General features: G+C 41.9%; 3 protein-coding genes across 10 annotated transcripts in view; 2 read left to right on the forward strand and 1 right to left on the reverse strand.

The window, feature by feature from the left end:
• Nucleotides 1-10,232, forward strand: part of mdn1 (midasin AAA ATPase 1) — a 62,434-nt gene extending 52,202 nt beyond the window's left edge. The window contains exons 88-102 of the mRNA XM_067572650.1: nucleotides 75-216; nucleotides 1,457-1,773; nucleotides 1,872-2,030; nucleotides 3,039-3,140; nucleotides 3,233-3,431; nucleotides 3,523-3,696; nucleotides 3,847-4,004; nucleotides 4,177-4,266; nucleotides 5,443-5,558; nucleotides 5,820-5,994; nucleotides 7,055-7,128; nucleotides 7,230-7,344; nucleotides 7,806-7,872; nucleotides 8,853-8,995; nucleotides 9,078-10,232. Coding sequence (XP_067428751.1) covers nucleotides 75-216; nucleotides 1,457-1,773; nucleotides 1,872-2,030; nucleotides 3,039-3,140; nucleotides 3,233-3,431; nucleotides 3,523-3,696; nucleotides 3,847-4,004; nucleotides 4,177-4,266; nucleotides 5,443-5,558; nucleotides 5,820-5,994; nucleotides 7,055-7,128; nucleotides 7,230-7,344; nucleotides 7,806-7,872; nucleotides 8,853-8,995; nucleotides 9,078-9,263 — 2,217 coding nt within the window. The 3' untranslated portion in view covers nucleotides 9,264-10,232. The remainder of the gene's footprint in view (nucleotides 1-74; nucleotides 217-1,456; nucleotides 1,774-1,871; nucleotides 2,031-3,038; nucleotides 3,141-3,232; nucleotides 3,432-3,522; nucleotides 3,697-3,846; nucleotides 4,005-4,176; nucleotides 4,267-5,442; nucleotides 5,559-5,819; nucleotides 5,995-7,054; nucleotides 7,129-7,229; nucleotides 7,345-7,805; nucleotides 7,873-8,852; nucleotides 8,996-9,077) is intronic.
• A 385-nt stretch (nucleotides 10,233-10,617) lies between these two features.
• lyrm2 (LYR motif containing 2) lies at nucleotides 10,618-12,696 on the forward strand. The gene is made up of 3 exons (XM_067572660.1): nucleotides 10,618-10,771; nucleotides 11,626-11,766; nucleotides 12,403-12,696. Exons 1-3 carry the CDS (start codon nucleotides 10,727-10,729, stop codon nucleotides 12,481-12,483), a joined length of 267 nt encoding a protein of 88 aa, XP_067428761.1. The 5' UTR covers nucleotides 10,618-10,726; the 3' UTR covers nucleotides 12,484-12,696.
• A 9-nt stretch (nucleotides 12,697-12,705) lies between these two features.
• The window catches only part of ankrd6b (ankyrin repeat domain 6b), a 53,858-nt gene continuing 46,843 nt past the window's right edge, over nucleotides 12,706-19,720 (reverse strand). For 4 of the 8 annotated variants that reach the window (XM_067572658.1, XM_067572656.1, XM_067572657.1 and 1 more), the window contains 3 exons: nucleotides 17,115-17,228; nucleotides 16,546-16,846; nucleotides 12,706-15,761 (listed from right to left, as the gene is read on the reverse strand). In XM_067572658.1, the coding sequence (XP_067428759.1) occupies nucleotides 15,175-15,761; nucleotides 16,546-16,846; nucleotides 17,115-17,228 (1,002 nt within the window). In that variant the 3' untranslated portion in view covers nucleotides 12,706-15,174. The remainder of the gene's footprint in view (nucleotides 15,762-16,545; nucleotides 16,847-17,114; nucleotides 17,229-19,720) is intronic. The other 4 variants (XM_067572659.1, XM_067572652.1, XM_067572655.1 and 1 more) reach the window with 3 other exon arrangements.

Genomic DNA, 19,720 nt, shown 5'->3' on the forward strand with positions numbered 1-19,720 from the left:
CATCATTAAACTTTTGACAGATCTCTTATTTTATGGCGTTGCTGTGTCTGATCTGTGCTCTATCTGTCTCCCAGAGGGAGTTTGATGAGAATGAAGTGGACCCCTACCATGGTCAGCAGGACAAGAGGCCTGAGCCTGAAGCCATGGATCTACCAGAGGATCTCAACCTGGACAAGGATGATGAGGCTGGAGACGATGGAGAGGGCGAGGGTGACGGTGAGACCTGCTGCTCAATTAACATGTGCAAAGCTGGGTTCTGGAATATGTAAAGTGCATATGACCATAGTTTTTACAGAGTTTCTGATTTCTTTTTTTCTGTTGTTTAACATAAATTTGACATTGCAACAGAAGTCATTGGTTGATACCACTAAGAAAAATGCAGCAGTCAAGGAATTTCTCTATGCTCAAGGACATCTCTCAATTTTTTAAAAACTTATTTCATAGCGTCATTGACCGCTGACTCCTCACTCCTCTTAACCGGCTGGTAGGAGCCACAAGTGATCAACAACTGCTTTGGTTTGGAGTCTAATTTCCTCTAGGGACAAATAATCATGCCTTGTTGCCATGTTAGATCAATTGGTGCCAAATTTCAGTACCTTGAGAGCAAGTTGTGTTGTGAATTCAAATAAATATTGATTAAATTCCTTATGAGCCTATCGTAAAGCTCAGCAGTCCTCGCCATTTTACAATATGCATTATGACAGTAAAAGGCATTTCCAACAATCATTTTGGCCTTTGTCATGGCTCAAAAACTGACATCCTTAGAAAAGCTTGGTCTCATCTTGAACCAGAGCATCTGCAGATTAATTCCATACCCAATATTTTGTGATCTATTTAGGCACAATATGAAATGAATAAATCCCCGTTTTTGTTTTCTTCACCACCATCTTGACTGTACACACCTGTACACACTCTACTGAGTGCAGTCTTATAGTTGAATCTTGAATCTTTTAGGAATGTGTCATTAGGAATGATTGTTATATACTGCTGGGAGTGCTGAAATAAAATTTAATTTATTAATAACTAATTCTAGGCCATATGATCCCTAATGGTTTTCCATCATACTTTCATATTTTAGTTGGCATGATCATGAAACATTTCATTCAATGTGGTATTAAAAAGGTCTTAAAAAGTATTAGATGTGAATCCTGTGTTGACTTGTCAGTATGTTTAGGCTTTGGATTGTTGGCAGCAGAGGAATTTAAAAATGTCACCTCAGGCTCTGAGAAATGTTCTTTTATAGACTCAATGAGAAATCAGTCATTGATAATTGTTTGTTGTTGCCCTATTTCTGTTTATAGCACTTACATAAAGTTTAATACTGTTTAGTGATGCTTCATGATGTCTCTAACAATGAAAGAGAAATACATTCAGTTGTTAAACACAGTGTTTGTTTTGACATTTAAATCTGGATATGAGTTCAGTGGAGTCTTATGGCACATTTTTCACTCTTCAGAGGAGAATCCATTCGACATCGATGAGAAGGCCATGGCTCCGGATGAGAAGGAGGACGGACAGAAAGATGGAGAGGAGGGAGAAGGAGCAGGGGAGATGGAGGAGGAACAGTCTGACCAAGCAACAGAGGAAAACGGTCAAGAGCCCAAGACTGAGGAGGAAGAGGAGGGAGGAGGAGAGAAAGCAGAGGGAGACGAGGAGTCTGCTGAGAAAGATCAAGTAGAGGAGGAGGAGGAGGAGGAGAAGGAGGAGAGAGGAGAGGAGGCAGGAAGAGACGAGGATCTGATTGTTCCAAACGACAAAGGAAACAAACCAAAGGTGTGTATTTAAACCAGCTGCAATGTAGGATCAACACACAACTTGTCCACACACAGTTTTGTTGTGTGTTTGACTCTCGCGACTTCTCACACCTGCAGGATGAGGAGGATGAAGGTGCGGATGAGGATGAGGAACAGCCGGAGTCAGCTGAGAGGAAGGAGCACAACACAGACGGTCAGACTGGAGAGCAGAATGTTCAGAGTGATACAGCTGTGGAGCTGGCAGGAGAGGCCTCCGAGAGAGACCAAGCTAAAGAGGTGTGCTTCACATTCACTCACTTCACCTGCCTGAAGTCTGTTAGACTACATGAGACAAATGACAGGACTCAGGAAGCCCATAGGACACAGTTCAAAGCCTGCTGCAAGTTACAACATGAGTGGCAGGCAAGAATAGTGAAATGAGTGGCACACAATGCAAGGTTTAAGCCATCTGGGCTCTTATTTATCAAGTGTGTCTCAGAGTAGGAAACTGTTTGGTCCTATTTTTAGGAGATGTAGTAAAAGCATTTTTATCAACTTTCTTAACTTAGGAAATCACTCATATCTCTGCCACTATATAGGTGTACTGCAGAGGTGTCCTAACCTGTTGCAGGAGATGGCAGAGTATAAAAAAAAAAGAATATTTGAGACTGACTTTATGCAGGATGCAGAGAACATGCTGTCTCTGCAGAAACCACTGTCTTCATAATGTTAACATTATTACATTTATTGTAGTGGGGAACATGCAGCTTTGTAACAGTGATGATTCTGTTACAGCCAACAATTACAGCATCATCAATCAATCTTTGATCACACTTATGCACATCAGAAACATAATGTACATGATGAGGGTCCACAGTAAGAGCGGACTCAAACTTATAGGAACACAATCATGTCATCTGCATAATGACGGATATTTCAACTTCATTAAATCAAAGAAATATGCTCTTGTTTTTTATTTAAGTTATTTCATAGAATAGCAGAGCCTGGCCTAATATTAGAGATATGTTCTTTTCACAAGACTGCGTTACATTACAGAAATAATTTTTCTCCTTATGTAGGGAACATAAGTTAATCTGCATCATGAAGATAGTTAATATATACACATATACACAAATAGATATATTAAATAGTCAAATGGGATCATATCTTTTTTTATTTTTTGTTTTTTCAGATAATAATGTAATATTTGAGAGATGTGTTCATAAGGTACATTTCTCAACACTGGGTGACATTACAAAAACATTTCCTTGTCTAGAAAATATTTCCATTTTCTGTGTTTGTTAGGAGCATGGGAGCGGAGCAGCTGATGCCAGCCAATCAGAGGGCCACCAGTCAAAGCTGACAGCAAGAATGGCTTCACAGAAACAGACTCAGAGCAAGACTCAGGTACGGTCAGCCTCAGAGTGAGCCCGAAACATTTTTCTCTGGTTTGTATTGGTCTCATCTCAGTTTTCTTGTCTTTAAATTTCCTGTTCCAGAGCTTTAAGAGAAAACCTGGTCAAGCAGACAACGAGCGGTCGACGGGTGACTACAATGAACGCATCAACAAGCGTCTGCGTACGGTGGAGAACTCTAAAGATCGGACTGAGGATGGCAAGCAGAGTGACGCCCAGCAGGAGTCAGACCTGTACGAGCACATCAAACAGGGAGAGACGTCCTACGACACTCAGACATACGGTGAGCACCAAACACACCGCAGGAAAGGAAAGTTAACTGTTTAGTGACAGGTTTGAATAGATGTGATATGTGTTGATCTTGCTGCTTCCAGATGTTGCCAGTGCAGACCAGCAGAAAGCAGCAGGGCCTCAGCAGGACCAGGATGAAGATCAGAATGATGAGGATGTCGCCATGGAAACAGAGGACCAAGAAGAGGACCTTCAGGCTGCTGAGGTCCAGGAGCTGAAGCCTGAACAGCTGGACTCTACCAAGACCTCCCAGAAAGGTGTCAACATATCTTCTCATACTGATTTGTTCCTAAATAACTCCTAATTCACTTAACTGTTTTTGGCAAACTAAAATATGTTTTGAATTGCACTTAAAGTACAGATAGCATCTAAAAATACCTTCAAAATGAATACATTTTCTGGTACAGGTATAGACAGTGGAGAGATGGAGGTGCAGATGCAGGGAGAGGAGGAGGAAGAGGACAGGTTGAAGGACCACCAACATCCCAGAGATGAAGAGCGAGCAGAGAGGAGCACAGAATCCACTATTCACACTGTTCCTGAGCTGCTGTTGGACGCCATGCAGGTACATACTGGAACTAGTACCAACACACAATTATTATTATTATTATGATGTTATTTTCTTATTATGTCGACTGTTTTTAGTTGAACAGCCTCTGTCATTCTCTCAATGTTACTTTGTTGTAACATAAGAAGAGTCTTACTGTTTGTGTGTGTGTGTGTGTGTGTGAATACAGAAAGCAGAGAGGGACCCAGAGGAGATCAGGAGGGAGATGGAGCTGCAGTTGGAAGCTTGGCACAAACTGGCTCCAGGAGCTCAGGAGGAGGTGAGTTTTGTTCCAGAATTAGTCTTTTTTTTCCACCATTTAGAAAGACTGACATCTACTCTGACAGACAGACTGATTTCTATCTGTTTATATGGATAATAGAAACAAACTGCATACAATAGAAAGCATTATTATACTTGCCTACTTGAATACTTGGAGGAGGGCTCACTTTGGCAGGAATTTTGTCTCTTCTGCTCCAGCAGCCCTAAATAAAATACCTGGCTGAATACTGCGTATAAATACATGTATACTGTGTGAGTACATGTACCCGTGTATGAGGGTATATGTGGGGGTTCAGGAAGGGGCATGAAGTGTAGTATATATGACAATATGTCCGCTGTATGTATTTGTATGTTTTTTTGCGTGACATCAACATGTGCAGATTGTAAAAACAAATTTACCTCCTGGGACAATAAAAACTATTAATGTTATCTGTGCTACAGAAGGCAACATTGCTTCATGCCTCCTCAAACATTGGGCATGGGGTGTCATTATAAAATCTTACCTTCATGAATTACTTAACAGATTGCCACAATGAAGTATTTGTTCATAAAATTTTACTGAAGACCTTAGATAGAAACAATCTTGTCTCTGTGGAAAAGAGTAGACGTACTGTAAATGAATTTCTTAGTTATGTCAGCATTTGCAAGCATTGTAAATATAGTGTTTCATGTATTAAATGCAAATTTATAGCTCATAAAATGTAGCCAATCATGCAGAATATCTTCTGTCTGATGGGTTAACAGCTACTTTCAATTTAAATTGTTTTCAGTGATGTATTTAGTCTCCACTGGTGGTATTTAATGTTCTCATTGGCACTGAAGAGGTTGTAAAAAGTCTCAAAACAAGCAACTAAATCAATTTCAAATTGAAGAGTGTAAAAGAATTGAAGCTGTATTCAAATCTAGTGTCTCACCATGATCATATATCTCTGCTCTTTACCTCTTCTCTAAGGTCAATTCAAACACATCACAGGTCCTTCGGATTCATTACACACCTCAAAATGTTCCTTTTTTTAGAAATCAAGCATGCCTTCAGAAATGATCTGCACATAAGCTACCATCATAAATACAAGAACAGTAGCATTAAAATGTCTCAAACAGGTTTCATCATAACATTAACCAAATATGAAGTATGTGATACAGATACTGAACATGTGACTGATCTGTGTTCCAGGAGAGTGCAGCAGCCTCCATGTGGCACCAGTACCAGACTCTGACCTCAGCTCTGTCCCAGCAGCTGTGTGAGCAGCTCCGCCTCATCCTGGAGCCCACGCAGGCCGCCAAACTCAAGTCAGTGCCACCACACCACACTGCACCATGACAGCTGTGATTTATGTAGTCTAGTGAAAGATGCATTAACTATCTGTTCCAATGAACTTCTAATTATTGTTGTTTCTTTTGTCTTGATTTTGTCTCTTGTGATGAAACTTGAAAGGGGGCGAAGTTCTCATTGTGTGTCTGTGCTAATGTTATATATCTAATCACCTCAGGAGAGAAATATGTTTGAATATACCAGCACTTTGTCATTTGTGATGTCGCACTGCTCCACAGAGGCGATTACCGCACAGGGAAGCGTCTCAACATGAGAAAGGTGATCCCCTACATCGCCAGCCAGTTCCGTAAAGACAAGATCTGGCTGAGGAGGACCAAACCCAGCAAGAGAGAGTACCAGATCTGTCTGGCTGTGGACGACTCCTCCAGCATGGTGGACAACCACTCTAAACAGGTGAGAGAGAGCTCAGCTTGAACCAGGACTACCTGCAGACCTGCGCCTCATGTCCTGCTGCTACAAACAGGGAGGGTCTAGTGAAAGACACTATCTAGTTGCATTATGGGAAATGTAGGATCCAGTGTTTTGGAGCTTGATACATTGTAGGCATTAAAAGTCAGGCTATCTCAGTAGTGTCTCTGTCAGTAGTGTAATACTCCTCCACTTCAAAGCAGTCAGAAGAGCAGAGACATAACACACATGTAGAAACGTCATGTGGAATAACCAGTGCTGTTCTAAGCTTGGCAGATAATAGTGTGTCTTGTAGAATTATGAGCAGATTAAATCACCAGAGGTCCCAGGATAAGAATGAGCTGTTGGGCCTCCATTAACCTCCCCCCTGCTGTGCAGTGTGTATACTAGAGACACACTAAGCCCATCTGGGCATAATTTAATGGCTCAGTATCGACTAGAATAAACCCAGATCAACTGCCGATCCTCAGCCTGCTGGTGCTGCAAAGCTGCTCTCAACAGATGTGTTCTACAGAGTAAAAGTAGAGCGTGTGAATGTGAAAAATGATTTGGGCACATCGATGTGAGTGACTCTGATATCTGACACCTAGTTTGGAAAATACACAGATTCGTTAAATTCAGACAACAAATGATTGAGACAGCTGCTGTCAGTTTGTGTCAGAACTCAGCCAAAGATCATTTATGAGGGAAGAATCTCCACTCTGTGTTTTTGTAGTTCTAATAACTCCAACAGAGTGAGATGAGTCACATTCTCCAGTTAAACTGTGATTCATATCAGATCAATAATTGAAGATGATCAACAACATAAAGCAGAACTTTAGATGTCTGGATTAAGTAGCTCATGAAAAATAAGGTGTGCTAAATTTATGCTTCACTTGCTTATTTAATTTTATGCTGCTGTTTGTCATCTTACACGGAGTCAGAAAAATAAAAATATGTGATAAGTTATATGAATGGAGGAATAAGTTATTATCTCATAAATAAACTAACACTGTCTTGTGTGTGCGTGTGTGTGCGTGTGTGTGTGCGTGTGTGTGTGTTGCAGCTGGCGTTTGAATCCCTGTCGGTGATCATCAACGCTCTCACTCTGCTGGAGGTGGGACAGGTGTCTGTGTGCAGGTACAAATATTCACTTCCACTGTACTGTTGTGTGTATATATATATATATGCACAGTGATGACGCTCACACGCTAACATTTAACGTCTGCTGGCTTGTCTAGTTTCGGCGAGGAGGTGCAGCTGCTTCATCCCTTCCAGCAGCAGTTCAACGATGAGTCTGGAGCTCGGATACTCCGACTCTGTCAGTTCCAGCAGAAGAAAACCAGAATAGCACAGGTGTGAATCCTGTCTGTGGAGGGAATCATTAGATGTTATTTATTTATACATTTATCATGAACTATCAGACTGTTCATGTCAGAGCCTTTGTAGTTTAATTTATAACAAACCCTCTTTTATTTCCTGACTTCCTCAGCAAATGCTACTTTTTCTAGAAGCTCTTACTTAATATTTTTTTATGTAAACAACTGGTGAATGGAAGTTAGAACTACGACCACTAGATGGCGTAGGTTGACACTTTTTGTGTCTCTGAATCTTGGTCTGATGAGTATTGAGACATAACTTACTATCACATAATAAAAATGATAAACTGCTTTACATGAGACACAAACAGATTATATAGATTACATTTTGTTTGAATCCAATATGATGTATTGACCTTGTTTTTGGTCATGATAGTGCACCTCTTCCTGTCACACTGACTCTCTTCACTCCTCTCTCTCTCTCTCTCTCCTCTGCAGTTTTTGGAGACCTCAACTAAAATGTTTCTGGCAGCTCGACAGCAGATTCCAGGATCTACAAATTCAGGTAATGACTGGAACTGCATGATGACTCATTTTGCTGACATACTGTTGTTGGAAAAGAAATCATCCATCATGTTTGAGATTTAGAGATTTGTATCCTTCAGTATAAAGCAAACCTGTGCTGTGTGGTTTCCTGACAGTGTTACAGGATGTAAGATGTCAAATCTACCTTTTTCACACTTAAAAGTATAGTTTTAAAGGCATGAATAGGAACCATGATTGGACCATGTTAGAGCTAAAATATCTGTTCGATTGGTCGGTTGGTGAAGATTTTGGAACTTCCAAGTTAGTGTGGCTGCTTAAGAAATGATTGTTCTGCTGCTCTACCCATGTGCCACGAAGTAAATGGAAACAGAGCCCAGGTTGTATCAGATGTCCAACAGACAAGCCTTTATTGTAGCAGACAGAGGCGAGGAAGTCCAGGATCAGAGCCAGCTCCTCTGAGGGGAAAAAACAAGTGATTGTGATTGAAGCTATAAAAACCTCTGATGAGGCAAACATTTCCTTCTCATGAAACTGGGATACAGGCGGAATTATAAAGCTGCTCTGCCAGCACCAGACCTGTAAACGCTGACTCACAAAGACTGGAAACTACAGAACTGCCTCAGCAATACTAACATAACCTAATAAATAATCTGATACTTTGTTGTTTTTGAAAGATTCCAAAGCATGGCGGGTGATCTTCCAGCATTAAAAATACACTTATCAATAGTTTTATATTAACAATGGATGAAATGGTTATGTGTAATGTGAAAGGAGTCACATTAAGTGATAAACTTACCAACAACTATCATGACTCTACAGTTCCTCTCAGCTGTACAGAGCCTTTTAGCCTCTTTAGATTGTTTTGGTTTTCCTCCACCTCATTTCACAGTGTACTCCAGAGTACACTGTGACATCACTGTTGGCTCATGCAAACAAACCTACTTTACCTGAGTGTTGACACATAACTCTCCACATCTCCTGTCTGACCTCCCTCCACAGAGACGGCCCAGCTGCTGGTCATCGTGTCTGATGGCAGGGGGTTGTTCCTGGAGGGGAAGGAGCGGGTGATGGCAGCAGTGCGGGCAGCACGCAGCGCCAACGTCTTCGTCATCTTCGTGGTACTTGACAACCCCAACTCACGGGTAAGAGACACAGAATTTTACCTTTTTTGGTTTTCTAAATCTAAGTGTGTAAATGTAAGTAAACCCTGGTGCTGTGCTGCAGGACTCCATCCTGGACATCAAGGTGCCCATATTCAAAGGGCCGGGAGAACTGCCAGAGATCCGCTCCTACATGGAGGAGTTCCCCTTCCCCTTCTACGTCATCCTGCGAGACGTCAACGCCCTGCCAGAGACGCTGAGCGACGCACTCAGGCAGTGGTTTGAACTCGTCACGGCAGCCGACCAGTAGACCAATGAGAAGCCATCTTTTTCAGGAAGGGAGAAGTGGGCAGCAACCAACTGCACAATGCCACTCTGCTGCTAGCGTCTCAGAAGGACTCAAAAAAGAAAAGACGGTTTTGCCGCTGTACATGTGCCTTTATTTTCTTATTTTTACTGTCATTTTAGTGGACTGTAGAATTTGATAGCAACCTTTGCTGTTTTGTCTTTGTTATCAGGGGAATTCTGTTTCTTTTGTAATGTAACCAGGATTGCTTTAACTTGCACGTCTGAGATGAAATGATAGAAACAAAAATGTGATTCCCTCGTGTGTGAACCACCTCAGTGAAGTCAGTAAATACCTCTGTCCCTGTGTACTATACCCCTGATTCACATTTGTGTGGATGTTTTAGTCAGTGTTACCATCACTTACCTTCATTGTGAACACACGCCGATGATGTACAGAGCTGTGGGATTGTGTTTTGTGTAAAAGAACTTCCTAACGTCATTACAGTAGCATGTCGGTATGGTCATGACTGACACTCGGAGGAAGTCAATAATGTGCCTTGGAGAGGAGAACAGTATCGCATCTCACTTCACACCTGATTCAGCTGTTGGGGTGATGGATCAGAGGCACAGTCACAGCTCCGTCAGATATTCGGCTCTCATGCACTTTGAAGCACAGAGACTGCAGACTCCAGTTTTGATAAATGTCCCAGTATAACCCATTTTAGTGGTTTAAAGACACATATCTGCAGTGTTCATCTTCCATCCATACTTGTGACTTCCGCTAAACGAGACCTGGGAGCTCGTCACTGTGTCCGTTAGGGGTAGGTGTTGATGAAATGTGCATTGAAGTGTTTATTATCACCTCTGTGTTTTGTAACGTGGACTTACATGTACACAAACATATCGGTCATATTTAAAAGGTTGTTTCTTAATGCATCCGTGTGTCAAACCCTGACACGAATGATCCTGACAATAAACAGTTTACAAGGTTGCTCTGTGTGTGTGTGTGTGCTGCTTATTGACCCTTTTCACAGAAGACATTTTGACTTGTGATTGCAGAAAAATCCCTAAACTATTCTGGGTTAAATACAGTACCAGTCAAAAGTTTGAACTTATGTCATATATAATAATATATCAGTCAGAGGGACCAAACATCTACTTCTACTGCAATACTTTAACTACATCGAGCTGATAATACGTATGTGCTTTTACTTAAGTCAAATTTTTCATGCAGGACTTTGATTATAATGGAGTATTTTCACATTGCTGTATTGGCACTTTTACTTCAGTGAAGGATTTGACGTCTTCCACCGCTGCTCAGGTGTCTTTATGTTTGTTACAGGCTGTTCCTGCAGTTGTCCTCCTCTCCACCAGAGGGCGACACATAGTGAGTTAGCCGGTATTATTTCCGTCACAACATCCGATCGTCAGGCTTATTGACCGAGTGGTGTTACATCCATCCGTCCACAGTTACAGCTGTGAGAGATGGCAGGTTCAAGGTTACCTGTCGCAGCGCTGTCTTTAAAACAGGTAAACACACTCAGCAGCGGAGGGAAAGTAGTTTAGAGCTAAAAGCTACAGTCAGTGTTTGACTGACTGTAGCAACACGTTAGCAAGCTCTACACCTGAATAACATTGGTACTCTTTCACTGTTTTACACTCCAAGGAAGACTTCTGTCCTTTTACTAACTTACTCTGTCTGGTGTAACGTTACCGTGAAGTAATTGAGTTTAAATCTTCTATCTGTGTGTGTGTTCACCGGAGACGCTGAAGTTAGCTTCTGATCCGGAGTTAAGGGGAAAGGTAAGGGTAACATCAATAATGATATTTAGTGGCGGATTCTCTATTATTTCAACACTTACACGTATGAAAGAGTGTTAACAGTTAGACATCGTAGCAAAAAAGCCTTAACGCCGTTTGAACAGTTTCATCTGTGAAACCTTTGTTTTCTCATGAAACCAAAATAGATTTCAATGATATTTCTGTGTTTATAATCAAATGCAGGTTTCACAGGTGTGAACGTGTGTTTAAACAGCGTCAAGACTTTTGCTACGATGTCTAACATTCTTTCATAAGTGTAAGTTGCGAAAAAACAGCCGCTAAATATCATTATTGATGTTTCCATTACCTTTCCCCTTAACCCCGAATCAGAAGCTAACTTCAGCTTAGTTCACCGGAGTGTTTACCTGCTGTTTACTGAAGGTCAGACTGCAGGTTTAACATATATTACTTACATATATATAGTTTGTGTGTTCACTGAATGTGAATATTTTGTTTCTAATCAGATTGTGTTGGAACCATCGTATCACTTAAAACTGATTATTCCTGGTCCAAAGGTAGATCAGGTCAATGTGTTTTTAACTGTCTTGTGGTTTCTGCATCAGTTTTTACAGAGACAGAAAGTTTTGGGGATTTACAGAAACATGTTGAGGACCATACGGAAGGTACCAGACGAGACAGACAGGAAGTACCTCAGAGACTGGGCGCGAGACGAGTTCAAGAGGAATAAAACCGCCACAGACCAGGTAAACATGTCAGAATGTGTTCACTTTATTCACCAGGACACCAGGATCAGCCCTGGTGTCTGCTGGTCAGAATGAGGAGCTGAGTGACGTACAGCAGTGTGTTCATCAGGAGCTTTGTTGATGTTTCTTCACTTGTGACTGACAGGCGTCACATGACTGAAGAAGCTTTTCAGATGAGATGCTAATTGTCTTGCAGTTGTACAGTATATATATCCTGTGACCTGGAAGATGAGTGTTTTCACTGATTCATTGATTGATTGATGATTTTTTTGTAGGGAAGACACTGTCATGTTTATTATCTCAGGGCTCCTTTATGTCAGGAAAGTAAAGAAATAAAGATGGTAAACTTGGATCATTTTCAGATTTTTGAAAAGTTTGTGAATTGGATCAAAAATCATTTTTCATTCACGTACTTATTTATTTTTCATGACTACTGTTAATAATTTACTTGAAATGTTGATTTGGGAGCCTCATTAAATGGACAGGCTTGAAAGTTATGATCATTTATTCAAAATCACAATGTTTAAACTAAATATAGACTTTTGAGACGGTGATTGTGTAAAGATGTTTTATTTATTTTCCCAGCATCCTCTGCTTTGTTGACTACTGATGTTTGTCATCTTATTTTTCTGTCAGGATGCCATCCGGATGATGATCACACAAGCTAACAACCACCTGGAGGAGCTTCAGAAGTCTCTGGCGTTGGCAGGGAGTTAACACAGACTGCTCTCTGTTACTGGAAGTGAACAATGCAGGATGGATTGAAACTACTGGATACTGGTTCAAGGCTGCTGGATTAATGGGACTGACCTCATCCTGTGCTGCTGATGAAGATCTTTTACTCATCACCATGTGAGGCTGCCTGAGTTCATCTGACAGACTCTTGTTTGTATTGTATATATGTAATAAACAGGAAAACATGAAAACACAGATTCAGAATGATCTTTTTTTTTCTTTTATAAAAAATGTTTTCTGGCGTTATCATTCAGAGTGCATTAAATCCACTGAAGACCAATTAAGCAACATGTATGAACAGACAGTCACTAGATCAAATGTACAGCAGATAATAATACTGCAACACAACTCTGAGCTTTCTTCATGCAACGTGTAACTATCTGTACAGGTAAAGACGGACAGGAGGCATTCTGGGAGATGAGATTACAGCTAGTCAACGCTTCAGGATCAGGACTTGGCTTGTTTGTGTTGACATCCTCAGCTGGGTAACAAAAGGTCAATGTGTTTGTATGAAAAGCCAGTCTGTATGTGTGTTGCATCACCTCTCACTGTCCAGTTAAGTAGATAGTAAAGAACTCGTTCCACTGACACTAAGACAACTGGAGCTAAAGATCTCCAGACATGTTTAAGATGTATATACACACAATACTCTACTGTGAATATATGTGTAAGATAGTTTTTCCACAAAAAAAAAAAGTTAAATTATCTTGTTAAAATCCTTAAAATGACATCTACATCTTCTCCCTCATTCAAAATCCCAGAACCTATGAACATACAACTCTATTATATGTGTGTGTGTGTGTGTGTGTATAGTTTGTGCACTGGAGGTTTGAAGTTTCCACATCACACTTGTGTAAGTTGAATATTGAACCAGGATTGGCTAAGCTAATAGCCAAACTATTTGTGATGACACAAATCATGCTCGGTGGCCCGTTCTAAAATCACATTTACAATGAGTTGAGAGAAACTTTCCACTTTCAGCAGATAAATGTGAAAACAAACTCTGCACATACATCATTCTGTACAATGAAGCTCAAACATTACTGAAGGAACAAGAAGCAAAACACATTATGAGTGGAAGGGGACTTTAAAATAGAGCTACTATAATTACACAGCGGCTACACAAACCTCCACATCTGGCTGGATGGCAGTGAGGACTGACGTGTGACAGCGTGTTTTAGCTTGAGGCCATCGTGTGTTTGTAGATCACATCTATGGAGGCTGGAGTGTGCTGCTGGAACAACCGTAAACTCTTCCAGTCACCGTCTCAACACACTGTTCATATGCAGGTCAGTGCACCTGTATGTGTGTGTTTTTTTGAAGCTGCACAATGGAAACTACATGTTAAAGCAGGAGACACATGAGTTATGAGATGGACTAATAAGTCAACAGAATACCAAAGAGTAGCATTTAAAAACAAATTCTAAAATGTATTTTTGCAATTTCATTTTCATATTCAATCATTAAAGAAATATGATAATATCCCTGATTTTACTTCACTATTTTACTTTTACTTCAGTTTATTAATGCACCATTAAATAGTAATTTATAAGCTTTTTCATAAGGTGATCTATTCACTAAACTGATTAGATGTAAACACTGAAACACTGTGAGAGTGTAATTATTGTAGTGGCACACTCCAGACTCCACACATGAGGCCATGCAGCAAAACTAAATATTAATCCATGCAAAAATAATTCAGTAATCTTATATCATAGCTGCAGACTCTTCAACTTCCAGCAACATTTGACGTTTGAATGGAAAATATAGCACCCATGTGATTTACGTAGAAAAGTGTGTGTATGTGTGTGTGTGTGTGTGAATAAACAGGTCTTCCTTTGCAGGTGTGTAGTCACAGACACACCTACATTAGATGCAGGCCCTGTTTGACGTGCTGCTGTGATGCAAACTGTTACACTGAGCTATGAACGTTAGTTAGTCAACTCTGGTTGAGTCCTGCACACCGGCAGAGTTGAAGAAAAGCTGCAGTTTTATCACAGTCGCTCCTGGATAGGCACGTCTTCACCCGGACTGCTACTTCTGTCATATAGTGTTAATACAGCAGAGGAGAGAAGTGGTTGAGGAAGAAAGAATGTCAAGAGACAACAAGCTTTATACAGGACTGAAAGACAGAGAGAGTGATTAGGGCTGCAGCTTCCCTAGACCTCATGGTTACTGAAGACACAGTGATAAAATGCATATTTCAGCACCTTTTTCTACCTACTACCAGTCTGATTCCAGCATAGAGACAACAAAAAGCTTATGTTGCTGTGATTCCCTCCATCCAGCCAGCTGTCACTGTGGTTTCCTTCCACACATCATGTATGTTAATGAGAGACATGTTTGCTACTAGAAATGGCACATTAGATCAATTTGTTGACATCTAGCTTTACATCTACTGGTTTATTTACAACGCACAGCTGCCTCATTACTACACTACTGTATGTACACATCTCCAGTTACCAGCAGGAAAGTAACCGCAACATGGAACTGGTTTTAGGCGTCTGTTAAACTGGGATACCTGGATTCCATTATGGTATGATTGAGTGGATCCAGCCCCACAGCCCTGGAAATAATGAAGTTATCAGTTCTATACAGTCTGTTTAAATGGCAGTTGACAGAGTGGAGTGTAGCCTGTATGTTCTCCAGCCAGGTAGTGACAGATGAGGTGTGTCAGCAGTCATCATGTCTGTTAGTCCTCAGCATGCGGAGTTCGTCCTCCAGATATGTGATCCTCTCGATCAGCGCCGCTCTGTCGGCCTGAGCCCTCTGATCTGCCTGCCAGCGAGCCTCCTGCACCTTCCTCTCATACCAGCGCTCCATCTGCGTCGACACCGCCTCGAAGAAGTACTGTGTCACCTCCAGAGCGTGCATGTTGTCCTTCTCCTGAGCGAAGGAGGGCTCGCTGGGTTGGTCTCCGAAGACCTCCAGGGTCTTGACCCCTGCGGCCCCTCTGGACTTAGTCCTGCCCTGTGAATGCTTCTTGTGGTGCTTCCCTCTGTCCCGGCCTCGCTCCCTCTCTCTGAGCCTGCTGTCAGTCCTGCTGCTGCTGCAGCGGCGCTCTGTGGCCGGAGACAGACTGCTGGCCCTGTGCCTCCTGCTGCCGCTCACCCCGCACACCATCAAGTCCACATCCTGCAGGTCCTGAGGCTTCGCAGAGATCGTCGTGCGCTCCTTTGGACGAACCACCTGGGTAGACATGAGTGGGCTCCTGGCTGCTGCAGGAGAGGTGATGTCAGCATTATGAGCCTTATCACCATCTGTTGAACGTTCAAAACACATTCAATTCCACTGTAACCACTAAGCAGCATCACCCAGTCTCCTCATCATTAGCATGCAGTAGGACTCTGCAAGCATGACTTATCTACAGCTCACTGCTGATGGTTGACTCTGGCAGCATTGTTATTCCTTCCAAGAGTCATGACAGTGCTCTTACAATTATAGAACATTAATTACATAAGCCACTGCAAAATAAGTCATAAGCTAGTATAATGAAGAAATGATAGCCTCATATTCAGACATGTTTTTCATCATAAGAAAACCTTTTGACAGTGGAGTGACACCTCTTGGTAACACTACAAACCTTAGCTTCTAAAATCGAACTCAGATCCACAACACTTTTTTACAATTTAATTTGAAATTTTACATTTTGTTCCTCATGAATGATTTTCACAACTGTTTAGTTGAACTGACAACAAACAGCTTCCTGTGAATATGTTGGACACTATAAATGACTGTACTCCAGCATGGCCTGTAAAACAGTTTGACCATTTTTAAATGATTTCCACTAATACAGTCCAATAACAAAAAAGTGAAAAATGCCAAACTGTATCTTATAAATGATGTATTGATTTCTAAATGTAGTAGTAGTTTCTGAGAGGTATTTGAACACTCACTAACAGTCTCATTTCTGGGGTCATGTGATGTGGAAGCAGGTGGGGTGAATAGAGCTTTTAGGACTCAGTCTGTGTGTGCATGATGAGAATGTAAATGTTGATATATTTGTTGAGATCTGGTTGGATGAGCTGATAGTTGAGGACGTACCTGGAGAACTCTCCACATGAACCACAAAGTAATGGTTGGCTGAGCCGCCCTCTGCTACGCTGGCCTCGGCCCTGCTGGAGTGTAGGAGTGCAGGGCTGTTCTGGAGCTCCAGGCACTGGGAGCTGCCTCCCTGGGTGGCAGGCAGTACGGTGAGGCCGGCTCCTTCTGCATCGTTCAGGCCCTCTGCCACAGAGGAGGAGCGCTGCAGCTTGGTGCTGCTGGGGTCTCCTGTGACACGACCCTCCATGTTCTGCAGCTTGGACAGACACCAGCTCTTCAGCTCACTGACCAGGGACGCCTGCTTAAAGAGCACAACACAGCACACACACGTACTTATATTATCATGTCACATTTGTTGTACATTGTCCTTTCTTCTCCTCTGTTTCAAGTGCATCTTGGCTTATATTTTCCCTGCAGTTATGTTGACAGTTTCAGTTGGTATTTGGAATATTATGCATGCAAGAAGGATGCAGTAACCACTTTCAATGAGAACCACCTGTGAAGGCCTTTCAAAGCAAAGAAAGCAAACAGTGAGAGCTGCACAGCTGACTGTTGTTGCTTGGTGTTACCTGTCTCTTCTCTGTCTCCAGTCTCTCCTGCATGGCCTTCTGTTCGATCCTCTGCACACACTCGCTCCTCTCTGCTGACACTCTCTCCACTGTCATCTTATCAAGAGCTCGGATCTGACAGAGATCACACATATGAAAGCAGCCAGGGTTTGTTTAGTCATTCACTGCTACATGTTCTCTAGTTTTACTGCATTCTTTCAAGTATTCCCAGCGGCTACACACTCATTGCAGACTTTATTACCACCCATCCACTTTTTTAGACAATAGTGTTCTTCTAGCTTTGTGTTGGTCCCTTTCCTGTTTCTCTTCACTTCCTGTCACTTGAAAGAACTTGAATGTCCTGCACAGTCCTGACCTCAACCCCATCCAACACCTTTGGGATGAACTGGAACACAGACTGAGGCCCTGTTTACACCAACATTAACATCACAAGAGGACAGCTCTAAGTACAGGTGTGAACGCACCCAAGATGCATTGAGGACACATTGAGATCTGATCACATTTGGAGGTGGTCTGGCTGCATGTGGCCACATTCATTTAGCAGTGTGAACACAATGTGTCTTTGGCCACATTAAAGGACCGCCTACTCAACTGACGTCCTCTATTTTCCAGCAGACTAGGCACAGAACCCTCCATCCAAAGCTGTGTTCAACTTGTTTGATAACAGGATAAAGAAATGCATTATTTTGTTTTTCCATTTTTCATGTGACTTAAAAAAACAAAATCCACCTCCTGTTTTTTCCTGTTTTCTCCGTTCCCCGAACCTGTTTACCTCTTCAAATCTACAACTGGAATAGAAATGAAACCAAAACCAAAAAATAACTTGTTTTTCACTTATCTGGCTAGAAAAAATTTCCGGAAGCTAAAAGTTTAATTCTGTTTCCTCTGGATAGTTTCCTCTGTCCTGTCAAGTTGATAACTACAGTTTTTAGTTTTGTTGCACTGCTCGACATAATGGAGCTCAGGATTTATCAGGAGGAGCCTGCTTTACTCAGAGCGGGGAAGTGAGATCCAATCACAAGTGGTCACTCAAGACTCATGTGGAGACGCATGTTAATACCAGGTGTGAACAGACGTAATTAGAGCTGTCCACTTGTGATTGGATCACCTGAGACGCATGTTAATGTCAGGTGTAAACAGGTTCTGAGAGTCAGTCCCTGTCACCCAACGTCAGTGATGAACCTCTCTGATGCTCCTGTGTTTGAATGGCAGCCGGTCCCTGCAGCCAGGTTTCAACATCTGAAACCAGATGTGAACAGCTTCACTCCAGCTCAGTGTCTTGTCATCCAGCAGTCAACAGTCTTGTTTTCTTCCAGGTTGATTTCCCATGTTCATCTCTTGTATTTTGGCCTACATACCTATCCCTGTTGTTGTTTTGATGTTGTCGATTATGCGCTCCTGCCTACATCCACGATTGTATTTTCTCAGGCAGCAGTGATGCTCATAGTACATGCATGAGTGACTGCATGCAATCTGATAGATCACTTTTATCAGAAGCTGTGAGCACATGTATTATGAATGTGTAGTGGCTCCAGAGGGAGATGAAGCCAAAGCGCCTGCACTGTTACTTTAATGTTCCACCTAGTCAACTGCACAGGGAACAGAACAGCTGACCTCTGCTGTGTAGCTACTTTTCTAGATGCAATCTGAACTCAAACAAATGCCGGTGACATGAAGACTTGTCACGCAAAAGATGTTAGGTGCTGTTGCAATGCTAAATCTGTGGAGTACTCTTTACAACACTGTTTACAACACAGTATCAATAAAGCAGGACTTTGTCTGTGTTGTGTAACTGGTGTAAGTATTGAGGAGTAGGCTACCAGTTTAATTCAACATATTTCCCATTAATGTTTGGGTAGAACTGGTCTCTTCAAAATCACAGGTCATTTTTCCACTAAGTTGTGAGCGGTGTGACCAATCTATTTTACTTCAGTTTATCTACTGCAGAAAAAAAACTTTTTCTGTTACCTCTCCTTCTGCATCAGATTTTTTTTTCCTTTTAAAAAGGAGAGAATCAAACAAACAAGTGTGAGCGAGCAGGACCAGCAGCTGCCGGTTTGTCCTTCGGGGCAGTGACACACCCAGCGGGGTGGGAGCTGGTCTGGTGCAAGACTCCTTCATTCTCTGCTCTAAATCACAGGTTTCAAACCCCTGCTTCGTGGACTAATACAGGGCCTCAGAACATTTTCAGCCTCATAGGCTATTTTCGTGGTAATGGCCTTGAACTTGGTGTAGTTAAAGTAGGTCATAAGTAAGCAGGGAACCAGTTTTTTACACCACCTTTCAGCATTCAGCAAAACATCACCACAGTTTATTAAAAGTCATGGTGTGCACTCTTTTTTTCAAGCTCTGTTGGCACCAAAGAACAACACCAAGACACATGAAAATACAGATGTGTGTCCTCCTTCAAGCAAACTGCTGTTCATCATGAGTGAGAGTGTTATTCTAGCTGAAGTTACAGACCTCTCTGGATGACACCATACCAAAACTCAACCAAAAACCAATTATGATCCAGGTGACTTCAAATGAAAAGCCCTGCTCTGCTTGTATGTGGCCAGTGTGCATCTAAACAAAGCAAACCAGAAGTGCATCACAGTAAATGTTTC

Source organism: Thunnus thynnus, chromosome 18 (genome assembly GCF_963924715.1).
Source record: "Thunnus thynnus chromosome 18, fThuThy2.1, whole genome shotgun sequence".
Taxonomy (NCBI): Eukaryota; Metazoa; Chordata; class Actinopteri; order Scombriformes; family Scombridae; genus Thunnus; species Thunnus thynnus.

Bases quoted from the DNA above. Each gene is read 5' to 3' on its own strand.
- lyrm2 (XM_067572660.1), top strand. From the start codon at position 10,727: ATGGCAGGTTCAAGGTTACCTGTCGCAGCGCTGTCTTTAAAACAG. The intron at 10,772-11,625 runs GTAAACACACTC...TTTCTGCATCAG, and splicing joins CAGCGCTGTCTTTAAAACAG to TTTTTACAGAGACAGAAAGT. The intron at 11,767-12,402 runs GTAAACATGTCA...TTTTTCTGTCAG, and splicing joins ATAAAACCGCCACAGACCAG to GATGCCATCCGGATGATGAT.